The sequence below is a fragment of the Carassius carassius genome, chromosome 1 (assembly GCF_963082965.1).
Source record: "Carassius carassius chromosome 1, fCarCar2.1, whole genome shotgun sequence".
Lineage (NCBI taxonomy): Eukaryota > Metazoa > Chordata > Actinopteri > Cypriniformes > Cyprinidae > Carassius > Carassius carassius.
In genome coordinates, this window is record NC_081755.1 from 48,008,307 (window position 1) to 48,030,705 (window position 22,399).

Below are 22,399 nucleotides of genomic sequence, written 5' to 3' on the forward strand. Positions count from 1 at the left end.
CCTGTTTTTAAATAATCAAAATTATTTGTTTTTGCTTTTATAATAACAATATTCAGAATGTTACATAGCTTCTTAGGTACTTTCTAGGTCAAAGTTCAGAGTAGTAAATACACACTGGGATTTTCACTCATCCTTGACAATCTTTATTTTTTAATTTCATTTTTAAAATGTAGTTTATTTTTCCACTCAGCTAATTTACACAGCTGACTTGTGCTACAACACCCGCAAAACCTTCAAACATTTATAACTCAGTACAGCAGCAGCAGCTGACTAAATGAATGCATGCTAGAGGCTATAGGTTTTAATACATTTCTTTAAATTAGAATTGTACCTGGCACCTGCGTAACCAACCTATTAACAACACATTTTGTCAGTTTTAGACTCGCCCATTGGCTTTTTTGTTTCTCAAATTATTCCTTTCTTATTATTCCACAATTCAGTTCATCCTCCACCACTGCAGAATTACAGTCGTCTGGACAGCAGGAACAGAGATACCTGGTGAAAACGGTGTGACGGTATGAAGACAATTGGAGGACAGATAGAAGAGAGAGGCTACTGGGGCAGTAAAGCAGAGTTTATTTTAGCAGTGGCGGGAAATGTGGTTGGACTGGGTAACGTGTGGAGGTTTCCTTACCTATGCTACAAGTATGGAGGAGGTATGAGGCGGTCTAAATACACAAAGTGTATTTAATCAAATTATTTTGAATGTATTTAACAGCACACTCTGTATCAGCATTCTGTCAGTGGTATTTTAATAATACATTATTGTACTTGTGAGTTCTCAGGTGCATTTCTGATACCCTACCTCAAGTTTGTGGCTACGTGTGGAGTACCTCTGTTCCTGCTAGAGACAGCAATGGGACAGTACACACAGGAAGGAGGCATTACATGTTGGAGTCGTCTCTGTCCACTGGCTGAGGGTGAGAATCATAAACCAGCAAAAACACTAACTAAAGGGATCTTTAACATTTGTCAACATTTGCTTTTACTGGCAGGTATCGGCTATGCAGGACAGCTCATTCAGGTGTATGGCTGCATGTATTACATCATTATTCTGGCTTGGGCACTCTTCTACCTCATCTTCTCTTTCCGTTCCCAACTTCCATGGGCCAGTTGTGATAATATATGGAACACAGGTGATAATCAAATAAATCAAAACAAATATCACATTATATCTGGATAATATGCTGTAATAAAAAGGTTTTCTCTGTTGTAGACAACTGTGTAAATCTTGCAGCAAAGAATCTGACCATCAGATGGACAACACTGATTAACTCAACGTCTGCCGCTACTGAGTTCTGGGAGTAAACACAAATTAAATCATCCTTTTTCTAATAACTACATTTAAGTGTTGTTATGTGCATAGAAAATAAATGTGTGCACATGCAACCTAACAAGTCTTACCTTTCTGTCTTATCATGTCATTATACAGACGAAGAGTGCTGGCTCTCTCTGGGGGTATTGAAGAGGTCGGTAAGATAAACTGGGAGATTCTTCTGTGTCTCGTTGCGATGTGGATCATATGTTATTTCTGCATCTGGAAAGGAGTCAAATCTACAGGCAAGGTGTGTAAGTGTGGGACTTTATTTCCGACTGTTATTTTCCAAAGGTCAGCAAATACGTTTCAGCTGTGTGAGAAGGAAAACAAAATAAATTTATTTGTAATAAAAATAGTTCCACTTATTGATATCAAATTAATATAACCCTTTCTTGTATTGTGCTTTTAGGTGGTGTATTTCACAGCTACATTTCCTCACGTGATGTTACTGGTCTTACTGTTTCGTGGGTTGACTCTTCCTGGAGCTCTGCAGGGGGTTGTGTTTTACCTGTACCCCGAACCGTCCCTTCTTACTGACCCACAGGTAACCAGTCTTGGGGCAACGCATTACATAGTACATGCAGCATAATGGTAAAAGACTTGTGACCCAATGGTCGCGGGTTCGATTCCCAGCACCAGCAGGAATTGTATGTGGGGGGAGTGTATGTACAACGCTCTCTTCTACCTTCAATACCACAACTGAGGTGCTGCTGAATAAGGAATTGAGCAAAGAACCCCCAACTGCTCCCTTGGATGGGCACACATTCTGAGTATGGGTTATCATACCTGGCCACATGTCGCATCACTTTTTTAAACTTTCACTTTCCATATAACGCAAGATATGTAAACAGATTACTTGCTCAAGTAAAAGTAATACATTTCTTTTAAATTTACGTTTATTCATTTAACTTTTGGTGTAAAAGGACCCTGTTTGTTTGTTTGTTGATTAGGATGGCAATATGCGCCATTCATAGGGGACATATCCCGGCCAGGATTTTATGTAGCCTAAAATATCCAGGTTTATAGTCGTGGCCAAAAGTTTTGAGAATTACATAAATATTGGACATTGGAAAAGTTGCTGCTTAAGTTTTTATAATAGCAATTTGCATATACTCCAGAATGTTATGAAGAGTGATCAGATGAATTGCATAGTCCTTCTTTGCCATGGAAATTAACTTAATCCCAAAAAAACCTTTCTACTGCATTTCATTGCTGTCATTAATTAATTGTTAACTCAGGTGAGAATGTTGACGAGCACAAGGCTGGACATCATTACGTCAGGCTGATTGGGTTAGAATGGCAGACTTGACAGGTTAAAAGGAGGGTGATGCTTGAAATCATTGTTCTTCCATTGTTAACCATGGTGACCTGCAAAGAAACGCGTGCAGCCATCATTGCGCTGCATAAAAATGGCTTCACAGGCAAGGATATTGCGGCTACTAAGATTGCACCTAAATCAACAATTTATAGGATCATCAAGAACTTCAAGGAAAGAGGTTCAATTCTTGTAAAGAAGGCTTAGGGGCGTCCAAGAAAGTCCAGCAAGAGCCAGGATCGTCTCCTAAAGAGGATTCAGCTGCGGGATCGGAGTGCCACCAGTGCAGAGCTTGCTCAGGAATGGCAGCAGGCAGGTGTGAGCGCATCTGCACGCACAGTGAGGCCAAGACTTTTGGAAGATGGCCTGGTGTCAAGAAGGGCAGCAAAGAAGCCACTTCTCTCCAAAAAAAAAAACATCAGGGACAGATTGATCTTCTGCAGAAAGCATAGTGAATGGGCTGCTGTGGACTGGGGCAAAGTCATATTCTCCGACGAAGCCCCTTTCCGATTGTTTGGGGCATCTGGAAAAAGGCTTTTCCGGAGAAGAAAAGGTGAGCGCTACCATCAGTCCTGTGTCATGCCAACAGTAAAGCATCCTGACACCATTCATGTGTGGGGTTGCTTCTCATCCAAGGGAGTGTGCTCACTCACAATTCTGCCCAAAAACACAGCCATGAATAAAGAATGGTACCAAAACACCCTCCAACAGCAACTTCTTCCAACAATCCAACAACAGTTTGGTGAAGAACAATGCATTTTCCAGCACGATGGAGCACCGTGCCATAAGGCAAAAGTGATAACTAAGTGGCTTGGGGACCAGAATGTTGGAATTTTGGGTCCATGGCCTGGAAACTCCCCAGATCTTAATCCCATTGAGAACTTGTGGTCAATCCTCAAGAGGCGGGTGGACAAACAAAAACCCACTAATTCTGACAAACTCCAAGAAGTGATTATGAAAGAATGGGTTGCTATCAGTCAGGATTTGGCCCAGAAGTTGATTGAGAGCATGCCCAGTCGAATTGCAGGGTCCTGAAAAAGAAGGGCCAACACTGCAAATACTGACTCTTTGCAAAAATGTTTAGCAGCAAACTTTTTGAAAACTAATATTTATGTAATTCTCAAAAGTTTTGGGAATTACATACATATTGGAAATTGGAAAAGTTGCTGCTTACGTTTTTATAATAGCAATTTGCATATACTCCAGAATGTTATGAAGAGTGATCAGATGAATTGAATAGTCCTTCTTTGCCATGAAATTAACTTAATCCCAAAAAAACCTTTCCACTGCATTTCATTGCTGTCATTAAAGGACCTGCTGAGATCATTTCAGTAATCGTCTTGTTAACTCAGGTGAGAATGTTGACGAGCACAAGGCTGGAGATCATTATGTCAGGCTGATTGGGATAGAATGGCAGACTTGACAGGTTAAAAGGAGGGTGATGCTTGAAATCATTGTTCTTCCATTGTTAACCATGGTGACCTGCAAAGAAACGCGTGCAGCCATCATTGCGCTGCATAAAAATGGCTTCACAGGCAAGGATATTGCGGCTACTAAGATTGCACCTAAATCAACAATTTATAGGATCATCAAGAACTTCAAGGAAAGAGGTTCAATTCTTGTAAAGAAGGCTTAGGGGCGTCCAAGAAAGTCCAGCAAGAGCCAGGATCGTCTCCTAAAGAGGATTCAGCTGCGGGATCGGAGTGCCACCAGTGCAGAGCTTGCTCAGGAATGGCAGCAGGCAGGTGTGAGCGCATCTGCACGCACAGTGAGGCCAAGACTTTTGGAAGATGGCCTGGTGTCAAGAAGGGCAGCAAAGAAGCCACTTCTCTCCAAAAAAAAAAACATCAGGGACAGATTGATCTTCTGCAGAAAGCATAGTGAATGGGCTGCTGTGGACTGGGGCAAAGTCATATTCTCCGACGAAGCCCCTTTCCGATTGTTTGGGGCATCTGGAAAAAGGCTTTTCCGGAGAAGAAAAGGTGAGCGCTACCATCAGTCCTGTGTCATGCCAACAGTAAAGCATCCTGACACCATTCATGTGTGGGGTTGCTTCTCATCCAAGGGAGTGTGCTCACTCACAATTCTGCCCAAAAACACAGCCATGAATAAAGAATGGTACCAAAACACCCTCCAACAGCAACTTCTTCCAACAATCCAACAACAGTTTGGTGAAGAACAATGCATTTTCCAGCACGATGGAGCACCGTGCCATAAGGCAAAAGTGATAACTAAGTGGCTTGGGGACCAGAATGTTGGAATTTTGGGTCCATGGCCTGGAAACTCCCCAGATCTTAATCCCATTGAGAACTTGTGGTCAATCCTCAAGAGGCGGGTGGACAAACAAAAACCCACTAATTCTGACAAACTCCAAGAAGTGATTATGAAAGAATGGGTTGCTATCAGTCAGGATTTGGCCCAGAAGTTGATTGAGAGCATGCCCAGTCGAATTGCAGGGTCCTGAAAAAGAAGGGGCAAAACTGCAAATACTGACTCTTTGCATAAATGTCATGTAATTGTCGATAAAAGCCTTTGAAACGTATGAAATGCTGGTAATTATATTTCAGTCCATCACAGAAACAACTGAAACAAAGATCTAAAAGCAGTTTAGCAGCAAACCTTTTGAAAACTAATATTTATGTAATTCTCAAAACTTTTGGCAACGACTGTAGGCGACAGTTACTGTTTAATATTCATGAGAGCTATAGACAGCAGAGCAGACGGCTCCTTATGCTTTCGATTATCTTTGGTGTCTGCTCGGTGCGCAGCGACACTTCAATTCAAACAAATGGACAAACACTTGGACATATTTGCATCGCTTTGATCGTTCCCTGTAGATCTCACTTTCTCACGTGCCATGATTGGTCAATAATATACAATACCTGCATGTTATTGGTCAAACTGCTTTGGATGTTTTAGGCCATATTAAAATCCTGGCCAGGAGAAGTGCCATATGATTCATATGGCCACCCTATTTTTGATGTAACTATAAAATAAAGTAACAATTATAGTGCTCTGTGTGTGTGTGTGTAGGTTTGGATGGAGGCCGGAGCTCAGATTGTTTTCTCCTACAGTTTGTCTGTTGGCGCTCTCACTGTATTGAGCAGTTACAATAAATACAACAACAACTGCTACAGGTTAGTGATTTTAATAAAATTAGAGTAACAAAAAATAGACTAATGCAAACAAGTTGGTTGAGTGTGTATGTGTTTTATATCTATCAGGGACTGCTTTTGGCTTTGCCTTCTGAACAGTGTCGCCAGTTTGGTGGCTGGTTTTGCTGTGTTCTCGGTGCTGGGCTTCATGGCCCATAAACAAGGAGTCCCCATTGAAGAGGAGGCAGAATCAGGTACTTCAACATAAACAAGCTGAAAAATGATCAGAAATTGTACTAAATCAGTGCTAAGCATTAGACCTCTCTCTTTTAGGTCCAGGACTAGCATTCATAGCTTATCCACAGGCAGTAGCCATGATGCCTTTCCCTCAGCTGTGGGCTGTTTGTTTCTTCATCATGATTATTTTGCTAGGGCTTGATACACATGTGAGTTTAAACTCACTTACACATAAGCTGTATTACCTTGAACTGAAAATATGAAATGACAACAAATGTTTAAGTATTTGATTTAAAATACATCTGAGTCTAAATTTAAACTTGACTGTAGGCACATTTTGCAGAACTGCTTAGGTATGTGATACAGGGATAGTTCACCTAGTAATGAAAATTATCATTTAATTTATTCACCCTCATGTCATTCCAAACCTGTAGGCTTTCTTTCATCGGAAAAATACAAACTTATATGTAAATCTCCTATCATGCTCACAGTTCTCACATTCTTTTTGTTCTTTCCTTTAAAGTTTGTTGCAATGGAAGCTGTCGTTACATCAGTGACGGACCTGTTCCCCGCGGTGCTGCGCAGAGCGGGACGGCGAGAAATATTCCTCCTGTTCTTCTGTATCGCATGCTTCATGGGGCAACTCTTCATGGTTACAGAGGTAAGAGAACACAGTGTTTGTTTGTGAAAGAGTATGAAGATCAATATTAATAATTACAAAAACAAAAAGGTAAGGGGCCCATTCTTCGTACGTCGCTGACTCAGTTAGCTGGATTTGATTGTTGATGATTTGGCATGATCTTGGATAGTTCGGTTCGGTTACATCGCACCTTTTAAACCAGAACTGATCCTCAAAATATGTCCTCATCCTCATAAAGAGTATCCTACTGATCCAGGGACAATAATTAAAATTAATAATAATGTAAAAATTAATTTAAAGATAATTTCATAATGTTGTGTAGTCCATACAGCAAGCAATTTCGGCCCAGATCTGGCCCACATTTGGCCTGCATGGATTTCATGTGATGACGGCTATTGTAGGAGTGGCTTGATGCAGCGCAGGAGATGCAGATAACATGATCTTGACCCTGAAGAAACGTTCATTAATGCTGCCACGTAACAAATCTCTCCAAATATAAAATTAAATGAATAGATAATTACTAAATTTTAAATATAAGTCGAAAGACTGTACAAATATTATAAATCGTGAATCTAAATAATTGGGAATCATGTAAAAGAATAAAAAATAAAATAAAGTGCACATTTTCTTTTATCTATTATAACATTTACGTAGTTTTTTTCTCTTGGCTGCTTCCTTATAAAAGTCCAGAAATTTGTCATGTTTTTCGTCAGGTGTCTTTTTTAATCATATGAAGTCATTATGTAGCTGTCTTGCCGCCAACCAATCGCTGCACTGCTGATCGTGGTTTCGAGTATCTGACAGAGGTGGGTAGAGTACCCAAAAACTGTACTCAAGTAAAATTAAAAGTACTTCTAGAAATATTTACTCAAGTAAAAGTACTAGTCTTGAATAGTTACTTGAGTAAGAGTAAAAGAGTATCGGATAAAAAATCTAAAGTAGTTAGTTACTAGTTACTTTGGGTCATATATACTGAGCCTATTTTTATTTAGATATATAGATAAATAGATGTATGTAATGTATGTGTGTGTGTATAAATGTATATATTTCATCAGCCTTTACTCCAATTTATGTAATTTATTATAAAACCCAGTCTGTTTACTTAAGTAACAGATATAGGTGTCATGCCATAACATATTTTTAATATGACTGACTTTATATTAAATGTGAATTTAACATTGAAAGTTAATGTGATATAAATATTGCTACTAATCTTTCATTGTTCAGAAAGAGAGCAAATAACATTTACATTATTAAAGATCATTTTCACTGACAGTCTAGATTTCAATCACTCTCAGAAACTCCCATTAAAATCACTGAAACTGTTAACACTGTGAAATCAATATCTTAATTATAGATTCGTACACACATCTGCACTTTGTTGTTTCTGACAAGAGAATTCGCCAAAAAGAGGTATTCAGTCAGTGAGCGAGTGAAGGAAGCACCGGCATTTTAGCGATGACTCATCGGAACGCCTCTGATTGGCCAATGCTTTAATAAGCTCAAAGGAATCATGTGTGATTTGTTATAATGCGCAGTGCTGTAAAAACACATCTATCACTGGCTCAGCGCCAGCAAGCAATCACAGATCTGAATTTAGCAGCTGATGATGATATGACTTGCTGAACGTACTCGCACCGGTGTGATTGTATTAAAATTAATAAAATCTTAATCGGCTATTTTTTGTCTTTTGGAAGCTGCATTCAACTTGACTCCCCTCTGTTATAAGCCACACACGTACAACAAACTAATGTCACAGTGGTATCGTGTACTGTAATCGAATGTAGCCCAAGTTATTACCTGTTGAACAGTAGACAGCACACGCGGTGTTCATCTAATAAGGATCTCCATCGCTAGCAAATAATAGCCTTTGCAGATTTCAATTCAGTGCAGTTCCAGCCACGTTTTCAACGCTCTGTTCTTAAACGTTACAACTCCGAGTGAACCACTTCAGACGCTCAGCACGCGCGGCAGGGAACTGAACGAATCATTCAAACTGATTCATGAACCAATTCACTCGTTTGCCAATTGGTTTGATCGAGCCTTTGAACAGAATTGACTCAAAAGAATGAATCATTTGCGAATGGGCATCGCTCATTGCCCAGAGAAAAGTAGACGGCGCGTTTGGAATAAACTGAAGCATAACATTTATTTCATTAAGATAAAGTAACGAGAGGAGCGTCGCCCACAGTAACGAAGTAAAAGTACAGATTTTTCCCCAAAAATTTACTCAAGTAAGAGTATAAAGTACCCATCTTTAAATATACTCCGAAAAGTATTAGTTACCCCAAAAAATTACTCAAGTAACTGTAACGAAGTAAATGTAACTCGTTACTACCCACCTCTGGTATCTGATTAGTGCGATGATACCTTGGATGTGACATTTCATCTTGGATGTAATAAGCAACATACGAAGAACGGACCCCAGGCTTTTTTAAATATGAATATGGATCTGCAAATGAAAAATTTATTGGTAATTATTTGAAATTGTGACAGATCATATGCATGCTATACGACAGGTGTTTTTGGCACACCTGTATTTTCCTTCTCCTCTGTCCTGCTTAATTGCATTGTGGGCTTGGGTCTTGTGGGAAGTCGTGGCCTAATGGTTAGAGAGTTGGACTCCCAGTCGAAAGGTTGTGAATTGTGGGTGGGGGGAGTGCATGTACAGTTCTCTCTCCACCTTCAATACCACGACCTAGGTGCCCTTGAGCAAGGCATCGAACCCCCAACTGCTCCCCGGGCGCCGCAGCATAAATGGCTGCCCACTGCTCCGGGTGTGTGCTCACAGTGTGTGTGTGTGTGTTCACTGCTCTGTGTGTGTGCATTTCGGATGGGTTAAATGCAGAGCACAAATTCTGAGTATGGGTCACCATACTTGGCTGAATGTCACTTCACTTTCACCTGCAGGGGGGGATGTATGTATTCCAGTTATTTGACAACTATGCCTGCAGTGGAGCCTGTCTTCTGTTTCTGTCCGTGTTTGAGTCTCTGGCCATGGGTTGGATCTTCGGTCAGTTGCACACAAGCTACCAAATTGACCTTAACATAAAATGCCACCAGAGTACAATGGCAGTATTGGAAAGCTAGTAATTTGTAATTTTGCTGTCTAACCACAGGAGCAGAGAGAATGTTTGACACCATTGAAGACATGACAAACTCACGACCAAACTACATATTCATGTTGTGCTGGAAATACCTGACTCCTCTTGTGTCCATGGTGAGTGTCTCTGCATTTCTTCCATCTGTTTGAGTTTCAATGATGCTTCGCTCAGTATTTTAATGGATATTTTTGGGGGTTTTACATTTCCTACCTCAGGCATTTCTTTACCACAACCACTTAAGATCAGTTCTTACTCTCTCTTCATGCTCCTTCAACTTCTCTTTCTCTTTATTCTCAGCTGACTTTTGTCTGTTCTGTGGTGGAGTACCAGCCCCCGACTTTCAACCGTTGGTATATGTACCCGGACTGGGCGTATACACTAGGCTGGTTACTGGCCCTCTCCTCCATTCTGCTGGTGCCTGGATGGGCGATGGGCCGACTGTTAGCTGGGAAAGGAAGCCTGAAGCAGGTGAAGATGAAAGTATCCCTTCAGACTGAGTGTAACGATATCAACCTTCATATTCATCCGGAAGAAGGAGGCGGGAACCGGCGGACAATCAAAAACATTTTAATAACAAAATAAACACAAAACAGCGCACCAGCCCCTCACGGACGACTGGTGCGCATAAAATAAAAACCAAAACACAGCTAAAAGCCCAGGCCTGGTCCTCTCTCGTCCTTCACTGTCGTCGCTCCAGTTTTATATCCTTCCATCTCCTCCATGGGCCTCGAGACCGGTGGGACGAACAGGTGTAGTTCATCTCCAATCACTCCCCCGGCCTCGCTCCCATGTCCCTCGGCCCCGCCCCACTCGTCACATACCCCCATCGCCCCTCGCAGGCCGGGGGGTACTCCCGAGACTGCGCTCTACTCCCCCCCCCCCTCCCTCCGGGGGGGCCGCTCCCGGGGACCTGCGGGAACCTGGGGGTAGGACAGGCGAGGCGAGAGAAAAGGAGATGGAAGGAGGAGCGACAGAGACGAGAGAGGGGAGAGAGGAAAAAAAAAAAAAAAAAAAAAATTCCGGTTCCCAGACGCACCGCTGCTCGGCCCTCCACCAGCTGGGTGATCTCCTCCGCGGTGCCTGGCGGTGGCACTGGACGGCCCTCGGCGGACGGCACGACACTCCTCCGCCGCCCGGTGGACGGCGACGGCTCCTCCGGTTTTGGGCAGCCGGCAGGAGTCCCCCGTTCCCTGCTCCTCCCCGTTCCGGCGGAGGCAGCAGGCTCCGGCCACCTGGCGAACGGCGCCAACTCCTCCGCTCCCTCACGGACGGCAGCCGTCTCTCCACATCGTGGGCGGCCGGTAGCGAGCTCGCCCGTCCCCGGCAACTCGCTCCAGTCCACCGCCTCGAGCGTCCATGGCGGCACACTCCTCGCCAGCTCGATGGCACCGCGGATTCACCACAGCGGCGAGGGATCTTCAGCAGCGCGTCCCTCCTTCTCCCGGGTTTCGGCACCACTGTAACGATATAAACCTTTGTATTCATCCGGAAGAAGAAGGCGGGAACCGGCGGACAATCAAAAACATTTTAATAACAAAATAAACACAAAACAGCGCACCAGCCCCTCACGGACGACTGGTGCGCATAAAATAAAAACCAAAACACAACTAAAAGCCCAGGCCTGGTCCTCTCTCGTCCTTCACTGTCGTCGCTCCAGTTTTATATCCTTCCATCTCCTCCATGGGCCTCGAGACCGGTGGGACGAACAGGTGTAGTTCATCTCCAATCACTCCCCCGGCCTCGCTCCCATGTCCCTCGGCCCCGCCCCACTCGTCACACTGAGATTTTCATAAAATATTTAACCAAAGCAAATCTACACAACTAACCAATTCGGTCTATATAAACCACTTCAGTATAAGCAAACTCTGTTTGTATGTCTTGACAGCGTTGGCTTCACCTGTGTAACCCAGACACAAACCTTCCCCTCAGCAACAAGCAACGGAATGGAATGAAGGAAACTGTTTCCACCACAGAGATGAAAGACTTGGTCAGAGTGAATGTAGAGGAATGTGAAAATGGACAATGAAAGAAAAACATTAGTTAACAGTGGTGAACCTCTAAAAAAACAGCATAAAAAGGGCCTATTTTCTTTTTTCCATCTCTCGCAACAAAGTATCTGCTCAATACTCCAGTCAGAGCCAAAGGACATTTCTAAACAAAACTTCATTATTCAGCTCTTAATTATTTAAATCAAACTGACAAAAAAAAATAAGAACCTTCCCTGTGAATATTTTGTGGGAACTATTCTGGCTCTCATCAGGAAATATTTCACAGTGCATAGAAAATGTCATGAGAGTACATGTACAGTAAATGAACATATTTTCCATAAGGCCAGAAGGCATGCTCGCCCAAAGGAAAAATGTAAATATTCCATATTTTAAAGCATCAATCTGATGCATGTCCATCATCGCCACTTGCTATTTGGGGGAAGAACCTAGCACTATGATTGGTAGAACTTTTCTTCTTTTGCTTTTGCTTGATTTGAGAACTGCGCGTGCACAGAGGCGTCACCAGGTTTTTGCATATAGTTTAGAGTGACAAATCGTACAAGCGTACTTTGAAGTCAAAATGTGTATCCGCTACGCAATTTGCGTACAGGTTGGCAGGTCTGTTTATTTTATAGAACAGTGGACCACTTTACCTTCTGCCTTGTCAGTCCCCTCACCTCAAAATCTACCTCCTCAAAAACGGTAGCGTTAGCTAATAATTTTCCACCGGGGCTTTAGCTAGCTGGCTAACGTTGCGTTCTCTCCTGCTGTGTTCAATGACTCAATTCATCAAGCTAACGTTAGCTAAGTCTATGTCAACAGAGCTCCTGGGTAACTTAACTTAGATATACCAGAAAATATGAAAATTATTGAAACCATCACTCTCCAAATTCAGTCCGATAAATCGCCGAGGCCAGACGTACTTTTAGCTTCTGATGGTGGTCTGCCCTGGTGGTGCAAGGCCCTTAGCATTAATATTTCCATGCACTCGCACTCCCTTCTTGCACGCGCACCTGTTCGCAATTCACTGAATATGAATACTCTGCCCCCCCAAAAAAAATATTCACGTAGGTAACATATTTTGGTTTAAAAATGGTAAATTTTCCCAAAAGGTGAGGGATTTTCATGTATGTTTTTTATTGGTTTTATGAAGTATTCTAATTTGTTGAGATTGGTGAGTTTGTGTTAAATGTGAGCCAAACTCATCATAATTAAAAGAACCAAAGACTTAAACGACTTCAGTCTGTGTGCATTGGAATTTGCTCTGTGCAATCATACAAAAAACAACCGCACTGAGTAGATCATCTTCAAATCAAGCACTTTCATATCTGATGCCGTGTCCTAGCATCAAGCATTAAAATATCATCATCTCTTTAAATCTTTCCCGTCCATGAGCTAATACAAGTGATATGACTGAAACGCTATCTAAAGTTTTCGCAGTTAATAAAATCCATCTTCAAAACCAGCCGTTTTAACTGTGAGACTTATATGAACTCAAAGACGGAGTTCCTCCTCAAAAAACAATGTCAAAAAAGTTTTATTTTATATTATATCATTGTGCTTTCTTTCTTTCTGGGCCTTGATCGTGTTACTTCTGCTGCTGTATAGAGAGTCACAAAGAATCATTCAGATGTAACTCCCTTTGTAATTGTTAACATTTTCATAAGTAACTAATTTACTGGTAATTAAAAAAATAACTCAGTACTTTTTTTCTCAGTAACTGTAACAGATTACAGTTACATTTATTTTGCAATTCCATTAGGCCTAACTAGTTATTTCCTAACACTGCTTTTAAACGAATAACTTAAACATTGGAATTATGTATTGCATACACACATTGCGATGTTTCTCATTTGTAAATTGCTTTAGGATAAAAGCTGTTAAATGAAAAGGTAAATGTACTGTAGATCATTCTCTGTGGGAATCCTCTATATGGTTCACCTCATTCTGTAGTCTGTGGCATTAGGCCAACTTTTCTGTTTGATCACTTTCTGTCTTTCAGAGCATCACCGTTACACAACAGCAGAGCTGCCATCAGCAGTCAAATTCAATTCCTACTGGCAAATTATGGCCAGCACCAGATTTAAATTAAATTTAAATAAATACATTTAATTTGAATAGGTCTAATTAACCTCTTAAGACCAGAGAAATAAGTTTTAGGAAAAAGTTAGTTTTCCCCCCATGCTTTTGTATGTAAAATAAAAAAAAATTCATTTATAAGTGTTATATCGGTAGAGGACATCGGGACTCAATTTCTTTAAATAAACTAAAATAAAAAGACATAAATGAAAAAGCATAGGCAAAATATATATTTTTTTTAAATCAATACATTTTTAGTTTTCAACATTTGTATTTGATCTTATTTTTTCAAACTTTGTATAAAGTTGATTCTCAACTGTTATAACAGAATTATTAAATATAAACATTTTCTTCCTGCAAAATGTTTGCAAAATGGTTTCATGCATGTTTGTGGGTTTATGGGGCAACTTTTAATGAAAAAAAAGTGTAATAATGGGAGTAATAATTGACAAGATTTTCATTGTAATATATTATGTTACATAAAATATTGAAATATAATTTCTTTCCCTGATCATTTGTTATGTTTCCCAAAATGTGTAATAAATATGCTTTTAGTCCCGGTGTCCACATATGAGGACATGTATGAAATCAACGTCCTGTTTCGTAACAGAAAGTCATATTTACTTACATAATTATCATATTTCCATAAGTGTCACGAAATTGATTTCAGACATTTTTGATGACCAAGGAGAGGGAGTGGTCACGGTGAAACATTCAATTATTTGGTAAAATTACATACTGTACGGGGGCATAATTAATTAATTTAATGAATGAATAATTAAAACTGTGGCGTGTACAATCTCAGAGGAATTCACAATATAATGTCCTCAAATGAGGCCACAGGGTGTTGAGACATAATACAGGCAGATAATAAAAAACTACGAACACATGAGGAACTAATGAGTAATTACCAAAACAAACTAGAAAATCGGGAAAATGAGAACAAACAAAATGCGAGAAAAATAATTAAAATCAGTTTCTTTATTGGGAAATTTACAACAAAAAGCCCAAAAAGAAAACATAATACTTCATGGTTTTCAGTTATAACCAAATTTATAAAATGACTTTTCCTGATGCAAATACAGTCAGCCGACAATAAAAGTTGTTGATAAAATATAATTTTTCCTTTTAAAGTATTAATAAAAATTTAACATTTAATCAAATTACTGAAGTAAAAGTGAAAACGAATTAAATGGATCTCTCTCCTGACTTACAAGAAGGCATGGGTATCATTAAGGTTTTAAAGGTATTACTAGTCTTACAATACTGCTATCGATGTGGTGCTTCTTATTGGCTCTTATAAGAAATATCCGGGTGGCTTTATATTCTAAAATGTAAAAATAAAAAAATAAATAGCATGTATCTATTTGTAAATGCACCAGTATGAAGTATGACATCAGATTTTCTCCCATCCACTTAAAGATATAGTTCGAACAAAAAAATAAAAGTTCTATCAGTAATTACTCACTCGCATGTCATTCCAAATCTGTAAGACGTTCATTCATTTTTGGAACAGAAATGAAGATATTTTTGATGAAATCCGAGAGCTTTGTGACCCTTTATACAGCAGCAGAACTACCACGATCAAGGCCCAAAAAGAGAGAAAGCACAATGATATAATATAAAATAAAACTTTTTTGACATTGTTTTTTGGGGAGGAAATACGTCTTTGAGTTCATATAAGTCTCACAGTTAAAACTGCTGGTTTTGAAGATGGATTTTATTAACTGCGAAAACTTCAGATAGTGTTTCAGTCACATCACTTGTAATAGCTCATGGACGGGAAAGATTTAAACGGATTATATTTTAATGCTTGATGCATTATTGTGTCTATGAAAGTATGAAAATATGAAAGTGCTGTCTTTGAAGATGATCTACTCAGTGCGGTTGTTTTTTGAATGACTAAAATAAATTGGGCATGAAAACAGGTCAGGGGTGGAAAAGGTGAGAAGATTATTACCCCTCTAAGGGGGTCCGGGGGCATGCTCCCCCGCAAGAAAAATTAAAATATTCCATATTTTAAAGCATCAATCTGATGAATTTTGAGATGCTTTTTTTTTGCCAACCTGGGGAGAGCTGGAGAAACTTAACTTCAGCCATGAGTAAAATTATTACTAATTATTATTACGATTACTGTACCCTAGTGTTCATCAGTCAAACGGCGGGAGTGGAAGGGGGAATCGAGCGGCAATCTTTTTTGGTGTAGATTTTCAGTCTTTTTAATGATTGGCTTTATGAATCCGTGCTCCCTTTTGGCATTCGCACCTGTTTGCAGTTTACTGAACAGAACGAGTCAGTCTTTCGTTCGTTATCTGGCTCGGCTCAGAGTTCATCTTCAGTTCTCTCTTCACAGCAGTTCAGTCAGTGCACTGAGTAAATGAATTACTCCGGGATATTGGTTTGTTTGAACTCAGAGGGAGTGTCAGCCACATTAAAAAAGTTAACAGCTTAAGTCATTTGTGGATTAATGCATATTGGAGACGCGAACCGTTTAAAACGATTCAGTTTGATTTGGTGAACTGGTTCAAGAAGATCCGATGATCGAATGATTCGTTCGCGAACCGGATATCACAAACTGCTTTGTTTTGAACTCTCTCACAACAGACCCGGAAGAGAAGACAATGCTGAATAAAGTCGTAGTTTTTGCTATTTTTGGACCAAAATGTATTTTCGATGCTTCAAAAAACTCTAACTGACCCTCTGATGTCACATGGACTACTTTGACAATGTTTTTCTTACCTTTCTGGACATGGACAGTATACCGTGCACACAGCTTCAATGGACTAAATCTAAAATATCTTAAACTGTGTTCAGAAGATAAATGGAGGTCTTACGGGTTTGGAACAACATGAGGGTGAGTTATTAATGACAATTTTAATTTTTGGGTGATCTGACCCTTTAAGGGGGTCTGAGTACTTTTCGTACCAGCTTTGTGTGTGTGTGTGTGTGTATATATATACAGATTTCTACAAAATACGAAAATACAGAGATATATACCAAATAATCACAAGTCAGCCAAAAAATAAAGAGATATTTATTTTTGCCATATCGCCCAGCTCTAGCTGAAGTCGCGAAGTTGTGGGGTGGTTGAATTTTAAGACTGGCACTCGGGATTGGCCTCAGGAGACATGGCGTTGCGGCAAAACTTAACTCCGAACACTGAACCCTCAACAGAAAAGAAATTAAAGTAGAAGCCAGCAAGAAGAGTGATGAGACCAGATGATTTCTGATGGTTTTAGAGGAGCAGCTTTAGAGTAAGCCAGAGCATGCTCTAAGAGCGCTAAAAGCAGCGTCAGTAGTTAGTAGCAAAAAGACAAGAAACAGCATAATTTGATGATGGTGTCCACGTTTAGTATTTAAACATGGTTGTTGGAACCATCCCAGATAGTGTGCTTAAAACTGTTAGTTGGTGGACTTGCTTCAGACTTGTGGCGCAAGGGTATGGTGGACAGATTTATGACATTGTCTTGTTATCCTGGGCCTCTTTGTGGAATTTGTCTTTGGTTTGTTCAACACCAATCTGATCGAATCTTAAATTGTCTGATTCGCTCTGATACCCTACACTAGTGTGGATCTTCTTATGTGTTTTCAGGACTACTGACTGACTGAATCTTTGGTCGCAGTGTGAACGCTTGTAAGGCTTCTCTCCAGTGTGGAGCCTCTCATGTGTTTTCAGATTTGCTGACTGATTGAATCTCTTGTCACAGTGTGAACATGCGTAAGGTTTCTCTCCAGTGTGGATCCTCTCATGTGTTCTCAGATTTGATGAATAACTGAATCTCTTGTCGCAGAGTGAACACTTGTACGGTTTTTCTCCAGTGTGACTCCTCTCATGCTGTTTTAAACTGTCAGCTGAAATGAAAGTCTTTTCACACTCAAAACACATGTACTCTCTCACACCAGTATGTATTTTCTGATGTACTTTCAAATGTTCTAGACGTGAATAACTCTTTACACATAAAGAACATGAATATGGCTTCTCCTTTGTATGAACTCTCATGTGTTTCTTCAGGACTGAAGCCCAGAAAAAGCTCTTGCCGCATCCATCACATGTGTACCGCTTCTCTCCAGTGTGGACGTTCATGTGTCCTTTAAGGGTTTCTGGTTTTGTGAAACTCTTTCCACACTGATCACACATGTAAGGTTTCTCTCCAGTATGAATTCTCATATGTGCTGTAAGGTGGTTTTTTAGTGTGAAACTCTTCCCGCACTGACCACATGTGTACGGTTTCTCTCCGGTGTGGACCCTGTTGTGTGTTTTTAGATTTACTGACTTACTGAATCTCTTGTCACAGTGTGAACACTTGTACGGTTTCTCTCCAGTGTGAATCATCTCATGTTTTTTCAGGAGTCCCGACTTATTAAATCTCCTGTCACAGTGTGAACACTTATAAGGTTTTTCTACAGGATGGATGTTCATATGCTCTGTAAGATGTCCTTTTTGTGCAAAACTCTTCCCACACTGAACACATGTGTACGGTTTCTCTCCCGTGTGAACTCTCATGTGAACACCAAGACTATATTTGCATGGGAAACTTTTTCCACACTGAGCGCAAGACCTCTTGGCTTTTCTTTTCTTTAAATATTTCTGTTTGGTTTGAGAGCAACTCAAAAGTTTTTCTTCAGTATTGACAAGACTTTTCTTCTCAACTTCACTTGGTTCTTTATTCTCTTCAATCAACTCTGAAATCAAAGTAAAAATCAGTCTAATTTTCAGTAACCCGTTTAAAAAAAGAGAGAGGAATATGAAAGGACATAAAAATTAACCCTGATATAAATGGCAGAAAAGTATATAATTGCTATATTTAATGGCTGAATATAAAACAGAATGTTACAAATAAAATAAGGTCAGCAGTATACAAATATAGAAATGTAATAATTTGGGAAAATAACACTGCATAGTGTTCACTGTATCAATTAAACATAGATTTTTTGTTTTGTTTTGTTGTTGATGATCATTAATGATGGCAGCATTATTTATTGGCTGCTGTGCCTTTAAGACCTGATGCAAGGATCCGATATAATGATACACATTGAATCCGATTTCTTTCTCAGCTGTATAAATACTAACAAATTATAAACTTATATTCTATTGTGGTTAAATTAACTATGATCCATTGAACCACTAACAATTATGTATCAAATTTTTTTGAAAAAAAAAATAATAATTTGCTTTCACACAATAATATGCTGTTATACTCCACATAACTCCATCTACAAGCCAGAATATAAGTTTTTTTTTTTTTGCACAGGCCTATCTAAAGGGTTAATGGTCCCACCTAGTGATCAACCATAAACATTTAAAATTGTACCTCTTCCCAATGGGGAAAATGATCAACCGTCAAGAATGCATGATTTCATGGTGTCATGGCTATGCAATCAAATTTTATTTCGTTATAATGGAAGTCAATGGGGCAAAAACAGCCACAAACAATAAATGCGGGGGGAAAAAATTAAATCTAATGCTGCACAAAAACTAACAATGCATCAAAGCCAATGTTGTTACTAATCTTTGACATGCCCAAGACTGTGATAAGCTAAAAAAAATATCCAGCCACAATCACTTTTTATATTGAAATTATGTAATTTTGTGTTTTTCCCCCAAATCAGTGTGACATCACTTTTGAATTTAGCAAATTAAGAGTAAAAATCTTAAATAGAGTAGGAAAAAAAAAACATTAGTTTTGATCAGGTTGAGGTTAATAGATTTATGCAAAAAAAAAAAAAAAAATCTATAGTGATAAATATGATGTAGTGGATTTGAACAACGCACAAGGGTTAATGAAGAATCAAGATTAAAGACCAACCTCTTTGTTCTTCAGTGCGTTTCATTCTGCAGGGTTCTGGATCACTCATTTTCCCTCTCTTCAATTCAATCTTTACAGATTTTAGTGCTTTCTGGTAGTTTGATGCTCATCATCTTCACTTGTAGGCTGATGGAAATATTTCAGCATTTATTGGTGAAATCACTGATGGTGTGATTGTTGTGGGAGGAGCTTCACTGAACATTCATTTCTGTGTAGAAGCAGCAGATTTGCCAAAATCAACAATACATTAATTACCGTCGTTTAAAAAACATGTGAGATGTCTATATTAAACGTAACAGCATTGACAAAAAAATAAGTTAATTAATTTGAAATGCTCATTCAGTAACTGCACTCATATTCACACATTCTATACATTTGTTCTTTCTTTGCAACCTTTTCACATTTTCGTATTCATATTCTAGCAAATAACTACACTAGAATACACAATTTCTAAATAGTTTGGTTTCCTAATAACAGCATTCAAAGCACTATAGTATGTTAGTTAAATCATGTTAATAGTTTTATACAAGCAGAAATCGATATTGATAAAATCTTTAAACAGAAAGTACCATTTAAAATTTCTAGGCTCAATATGAAACATTCAGCAGAATCGGTTTTAAATTCTCACCATGTAAAGTAACGTAACGTTAACTAACTTACAACCACAGATCTGATTTGATCCGCCTGAGATAAATAACGTAAATAAAATCACAGCAGCAAACTCGACACCGGTACTCATCCATTCCCCTTACAGATCACAATACATTCAGCAACAGTGACATTATCACTATAAACATAAAAACAATCATCGCACGAATACATACAGAAACACAAAATCGCTCGGGACTGAATGAACTAAACATGTTGTCCACACATGATTGTTGCCTGCTTTGTTCTAGTAAGCGTTAAAGTTAACAAATACAAAAGCGCTGTCCTCGATTAAAACAAGGCAAAACGACCTCGTATACTGTTTCATAAACATACTTTGAGTTTTTCTGTTTTAAATAGAGCGATACTATGAACTGCTGTGCTCGCCTCAGAAGACTCGACGCTGACTGAAGGAGCGCGCGCTAGTGACGCCTTCTTCTTTAGTTCTTTGGCGCATAACAATCTAAGTGTATAGCGCCATCTACAGTAAACTGCTGTAGTGCAGTCATGTCAGCTATTATCTTCTAAATGACTTATAAACAGAATATGTATAATTCTTCATAATTTTGAAACTATACCAGATTCCCAGGTTCCAGTGTCCCATCTTCAGCTCCTCCAGAACATTTCCCTGGTTGCCTAAAATCCAGATAAGTCTACAGCATCCCTGTTTGATTTTAAATCCTCTCGCTCAACCCTGTACTATAAATGTATTTTATTAGCAGCCTATATCTTAGTCTATCTTCATAAAACTAATTTCCTATCAATTACCCCAAATCCTTATTTACCTTTCCCTTTTTATTTAGCAATGTTATTAATTCCTTTCTTTCTTCATCATATTTTTTTACAATCGTATATTACATGCTCTATTGTTTCTTATTCCCCACAATACTCACATAAACCATTCTCATGTAGTCCAGTAATAAATAGTGATGTGTTCAGTTCTGTGTCCATGTCTCATGCTTGTTACAATGACTTGTTCCCACCACTAAAGTTTATTTTATTGTTAACATTGTTTTAATAATAAATAAATGCCTCCCCTTATTACCCGAATTCCATATTTCTTGCCAATCATTTAAAATATTTTCCATAATTATAGTTTTGACTTCACCTTTACTTAAAGCAACATTGACATCTACCTCGTCCTTTTTTAAAAGCATCTTTTGCAATTCATCAGCTGTTTCAATTCCCTTCCCACATGTATATGCCATAATAATGTCAATATTTCACTAAATAAGTCTTGTCTAAATGAATGATGGGTGGACAACGACCTTAACACAGAAGCAGAATAAGAGCAGATCCATCTGTATAAATATGCATACTCACATAAAATCTCTGCTGTAAATGTCTATTCACCATATATTTAATATTACCCATTTCATCCCTGTCCCTTTTTTTGTCAAGTATTTCCTAATCAATTTTACTTCAGGAATTAACCAAGCTGGTACCTCGCCCTACACTGGAGACATACTACATTCTGTATCTGCAATCTGTTGATTAATATTCCAACCAAAACCCTTGACTTTTTCCTTAGTATATTCCCAACAATTATTCAATACATCTTCAGAAATATGTTCTCCAGCATGACTCTTCATTGATGTCCAATATACCAGGGACAATTTTACTCTACGTAAACTTAATGGCATTTAATTTGCCTGTACTAATAGTGCATTGACTGGAGTTGTTTAAGTTGCTCCTAGACATATCCTGAGTGCTCTGTACTGTTTTCTATCTAATCTTCTTAACAATGTTTCTGATGCTGCATCACACCATACATCCATAATCAAGTATAGATCTAGGGCTTGATATATTGTTAAAATAGTTTCTCTATCTCTAACCCACTCTATTCCAGCAACTGAGCTCATCATATATAATAGTTTTATGCTTTTTTTTTTAATCTGTTTCTTCAAAATATTTCTTCCAAGTATATCTTCATCTAACCATATTCCCAGATATTTAAAAACATGAACTCTTTCTAAAGGTTTACCTTATAAAACTTAACTCAGTGTCTGTTGGAACTTCCCTTTTCCTACTAAAGAACATAAAACATGGTTTACTTGTTGACATTTTAAAACTCTACAGTCCATTTTTCTCCCTTTTCAATAGCTGTCAGCATACTTGCAGTCACTTGAGATACATCCTGACCCCACACCATATCCTAATTTGTCAAA

The 22,399-nt window shown here is 39.0% G+C and overlaps 2 protein-coding genes across 3 annotated transcripts; one reads left to right on the forward strand and one right to left on the reverse strand.

The window, feature by feature from the left end:
* The first annotated feature begins 517 nt into the window (after positions 1 to 517).
* LOC132153179 (sodium- and chloride-dependent GABA transporter 2-like) lies at positions 518 to 11,891 on the forward strand. The gene is made up of 14 exons (XM_059562508.1): positions 518 to 656; positions 786 to 920; positions 996 to 1,136; positions 1,217 to 1,304; positions 1,433 to 1,565; positions 1,728 to 1,862; positions 5,667 to 5,770; positions 5,858 to 5,982; positions 6,062 to 6,174; positions 6,489 to 6,626; positions 9,516 to 9,618; positions 9,725 to 9,825; positions 10,007 to 10,177; positions 11,595 to 11,891. Exons 1-14 carry the CDS (start codon positions 518 to 520, stop codon positions 11,733 to 11,735), a joined length of 1,767 nt encoding a protein of 588 aa, XP_059418491.1. The 3' UTR covers positions 11,736 to 11,891.
* Positions 11,892 to 16,818: 4,927 nt separating this feature from the next.
* Positions 16,819 to 20,652, reverse strand: LOC132153197 (zinc finger protein 501-like). 2 transcript variants are annotated; one of them, XM_059562540.1, is made up of 3 exons: positions 20,568 to 20,652; positions 19,584 to 19,791; positions 16,819 to 18,459 (listed from the first exon to the last, which is right to left on the reverse strand). In XM_059562540.1, exons 2-3 carry the CDS (start codon positions 19,630 to 19,632, stop codon positions 17,231 to 17,233), a joined length of 1,278 nt encoding a protein of 425 aa, XP_059418523.1. In that variant the 5' UTR covers positions 19,633 to 19,791; positions 20,568 to 20,652; the 3' UTR covers positions 16,819 to 17,230. The 2 variants fall into 2 exon arrangements, with proteins under 2 accessions (XP_059418523.1, XP_059418515.1); XM_059562532.1 differs by lacking the exon at positions 20,568 to 20,652 and adding an exon at positions 20,244 to 20,537.
* Positions 20,653 to 22,399: the final 1,747 nt, after the last annotated feature.

Bases quoted from the DNA above. Each gene is read 5' to 3' on its own strand.
- LOC132153179 (XM_059562508.1), top strand. From the start codon at position 518: ATGAAGACAATTGGAGGACAGATAGAAGAGAGAGGCTACTGGGGCAGT. The intron at 5,771-5,857 runs GTTAGTGATTTT...TATATCTATCAG, and splicing joins TACAACAACAACTGCTACAG to GGACTGCTTTTGGCTTTGCC. The intron at 9,619-9,724 runs GTCAGTTGCACA...GTCTAACCACAG, and splicing joins GGCCATGGGTTGGATCTTCG to GAGCAGAGAGAATGTTTGAC.
- LOC132153197 (XM_059562540.1), bottom strand. From the start codon at position 19,632: ATGAGTGATCCAGAACCCTGCAGAATGAAACGCACTGAAGAACAAAGA. The intron at 18,460-19,583 runs GTTGGTCTTTAA...CTTTGATTTCAG, and splicing joins ACGCACTGAAGAACAAAGAG to AGTTGATTGAAGAGAATAAA.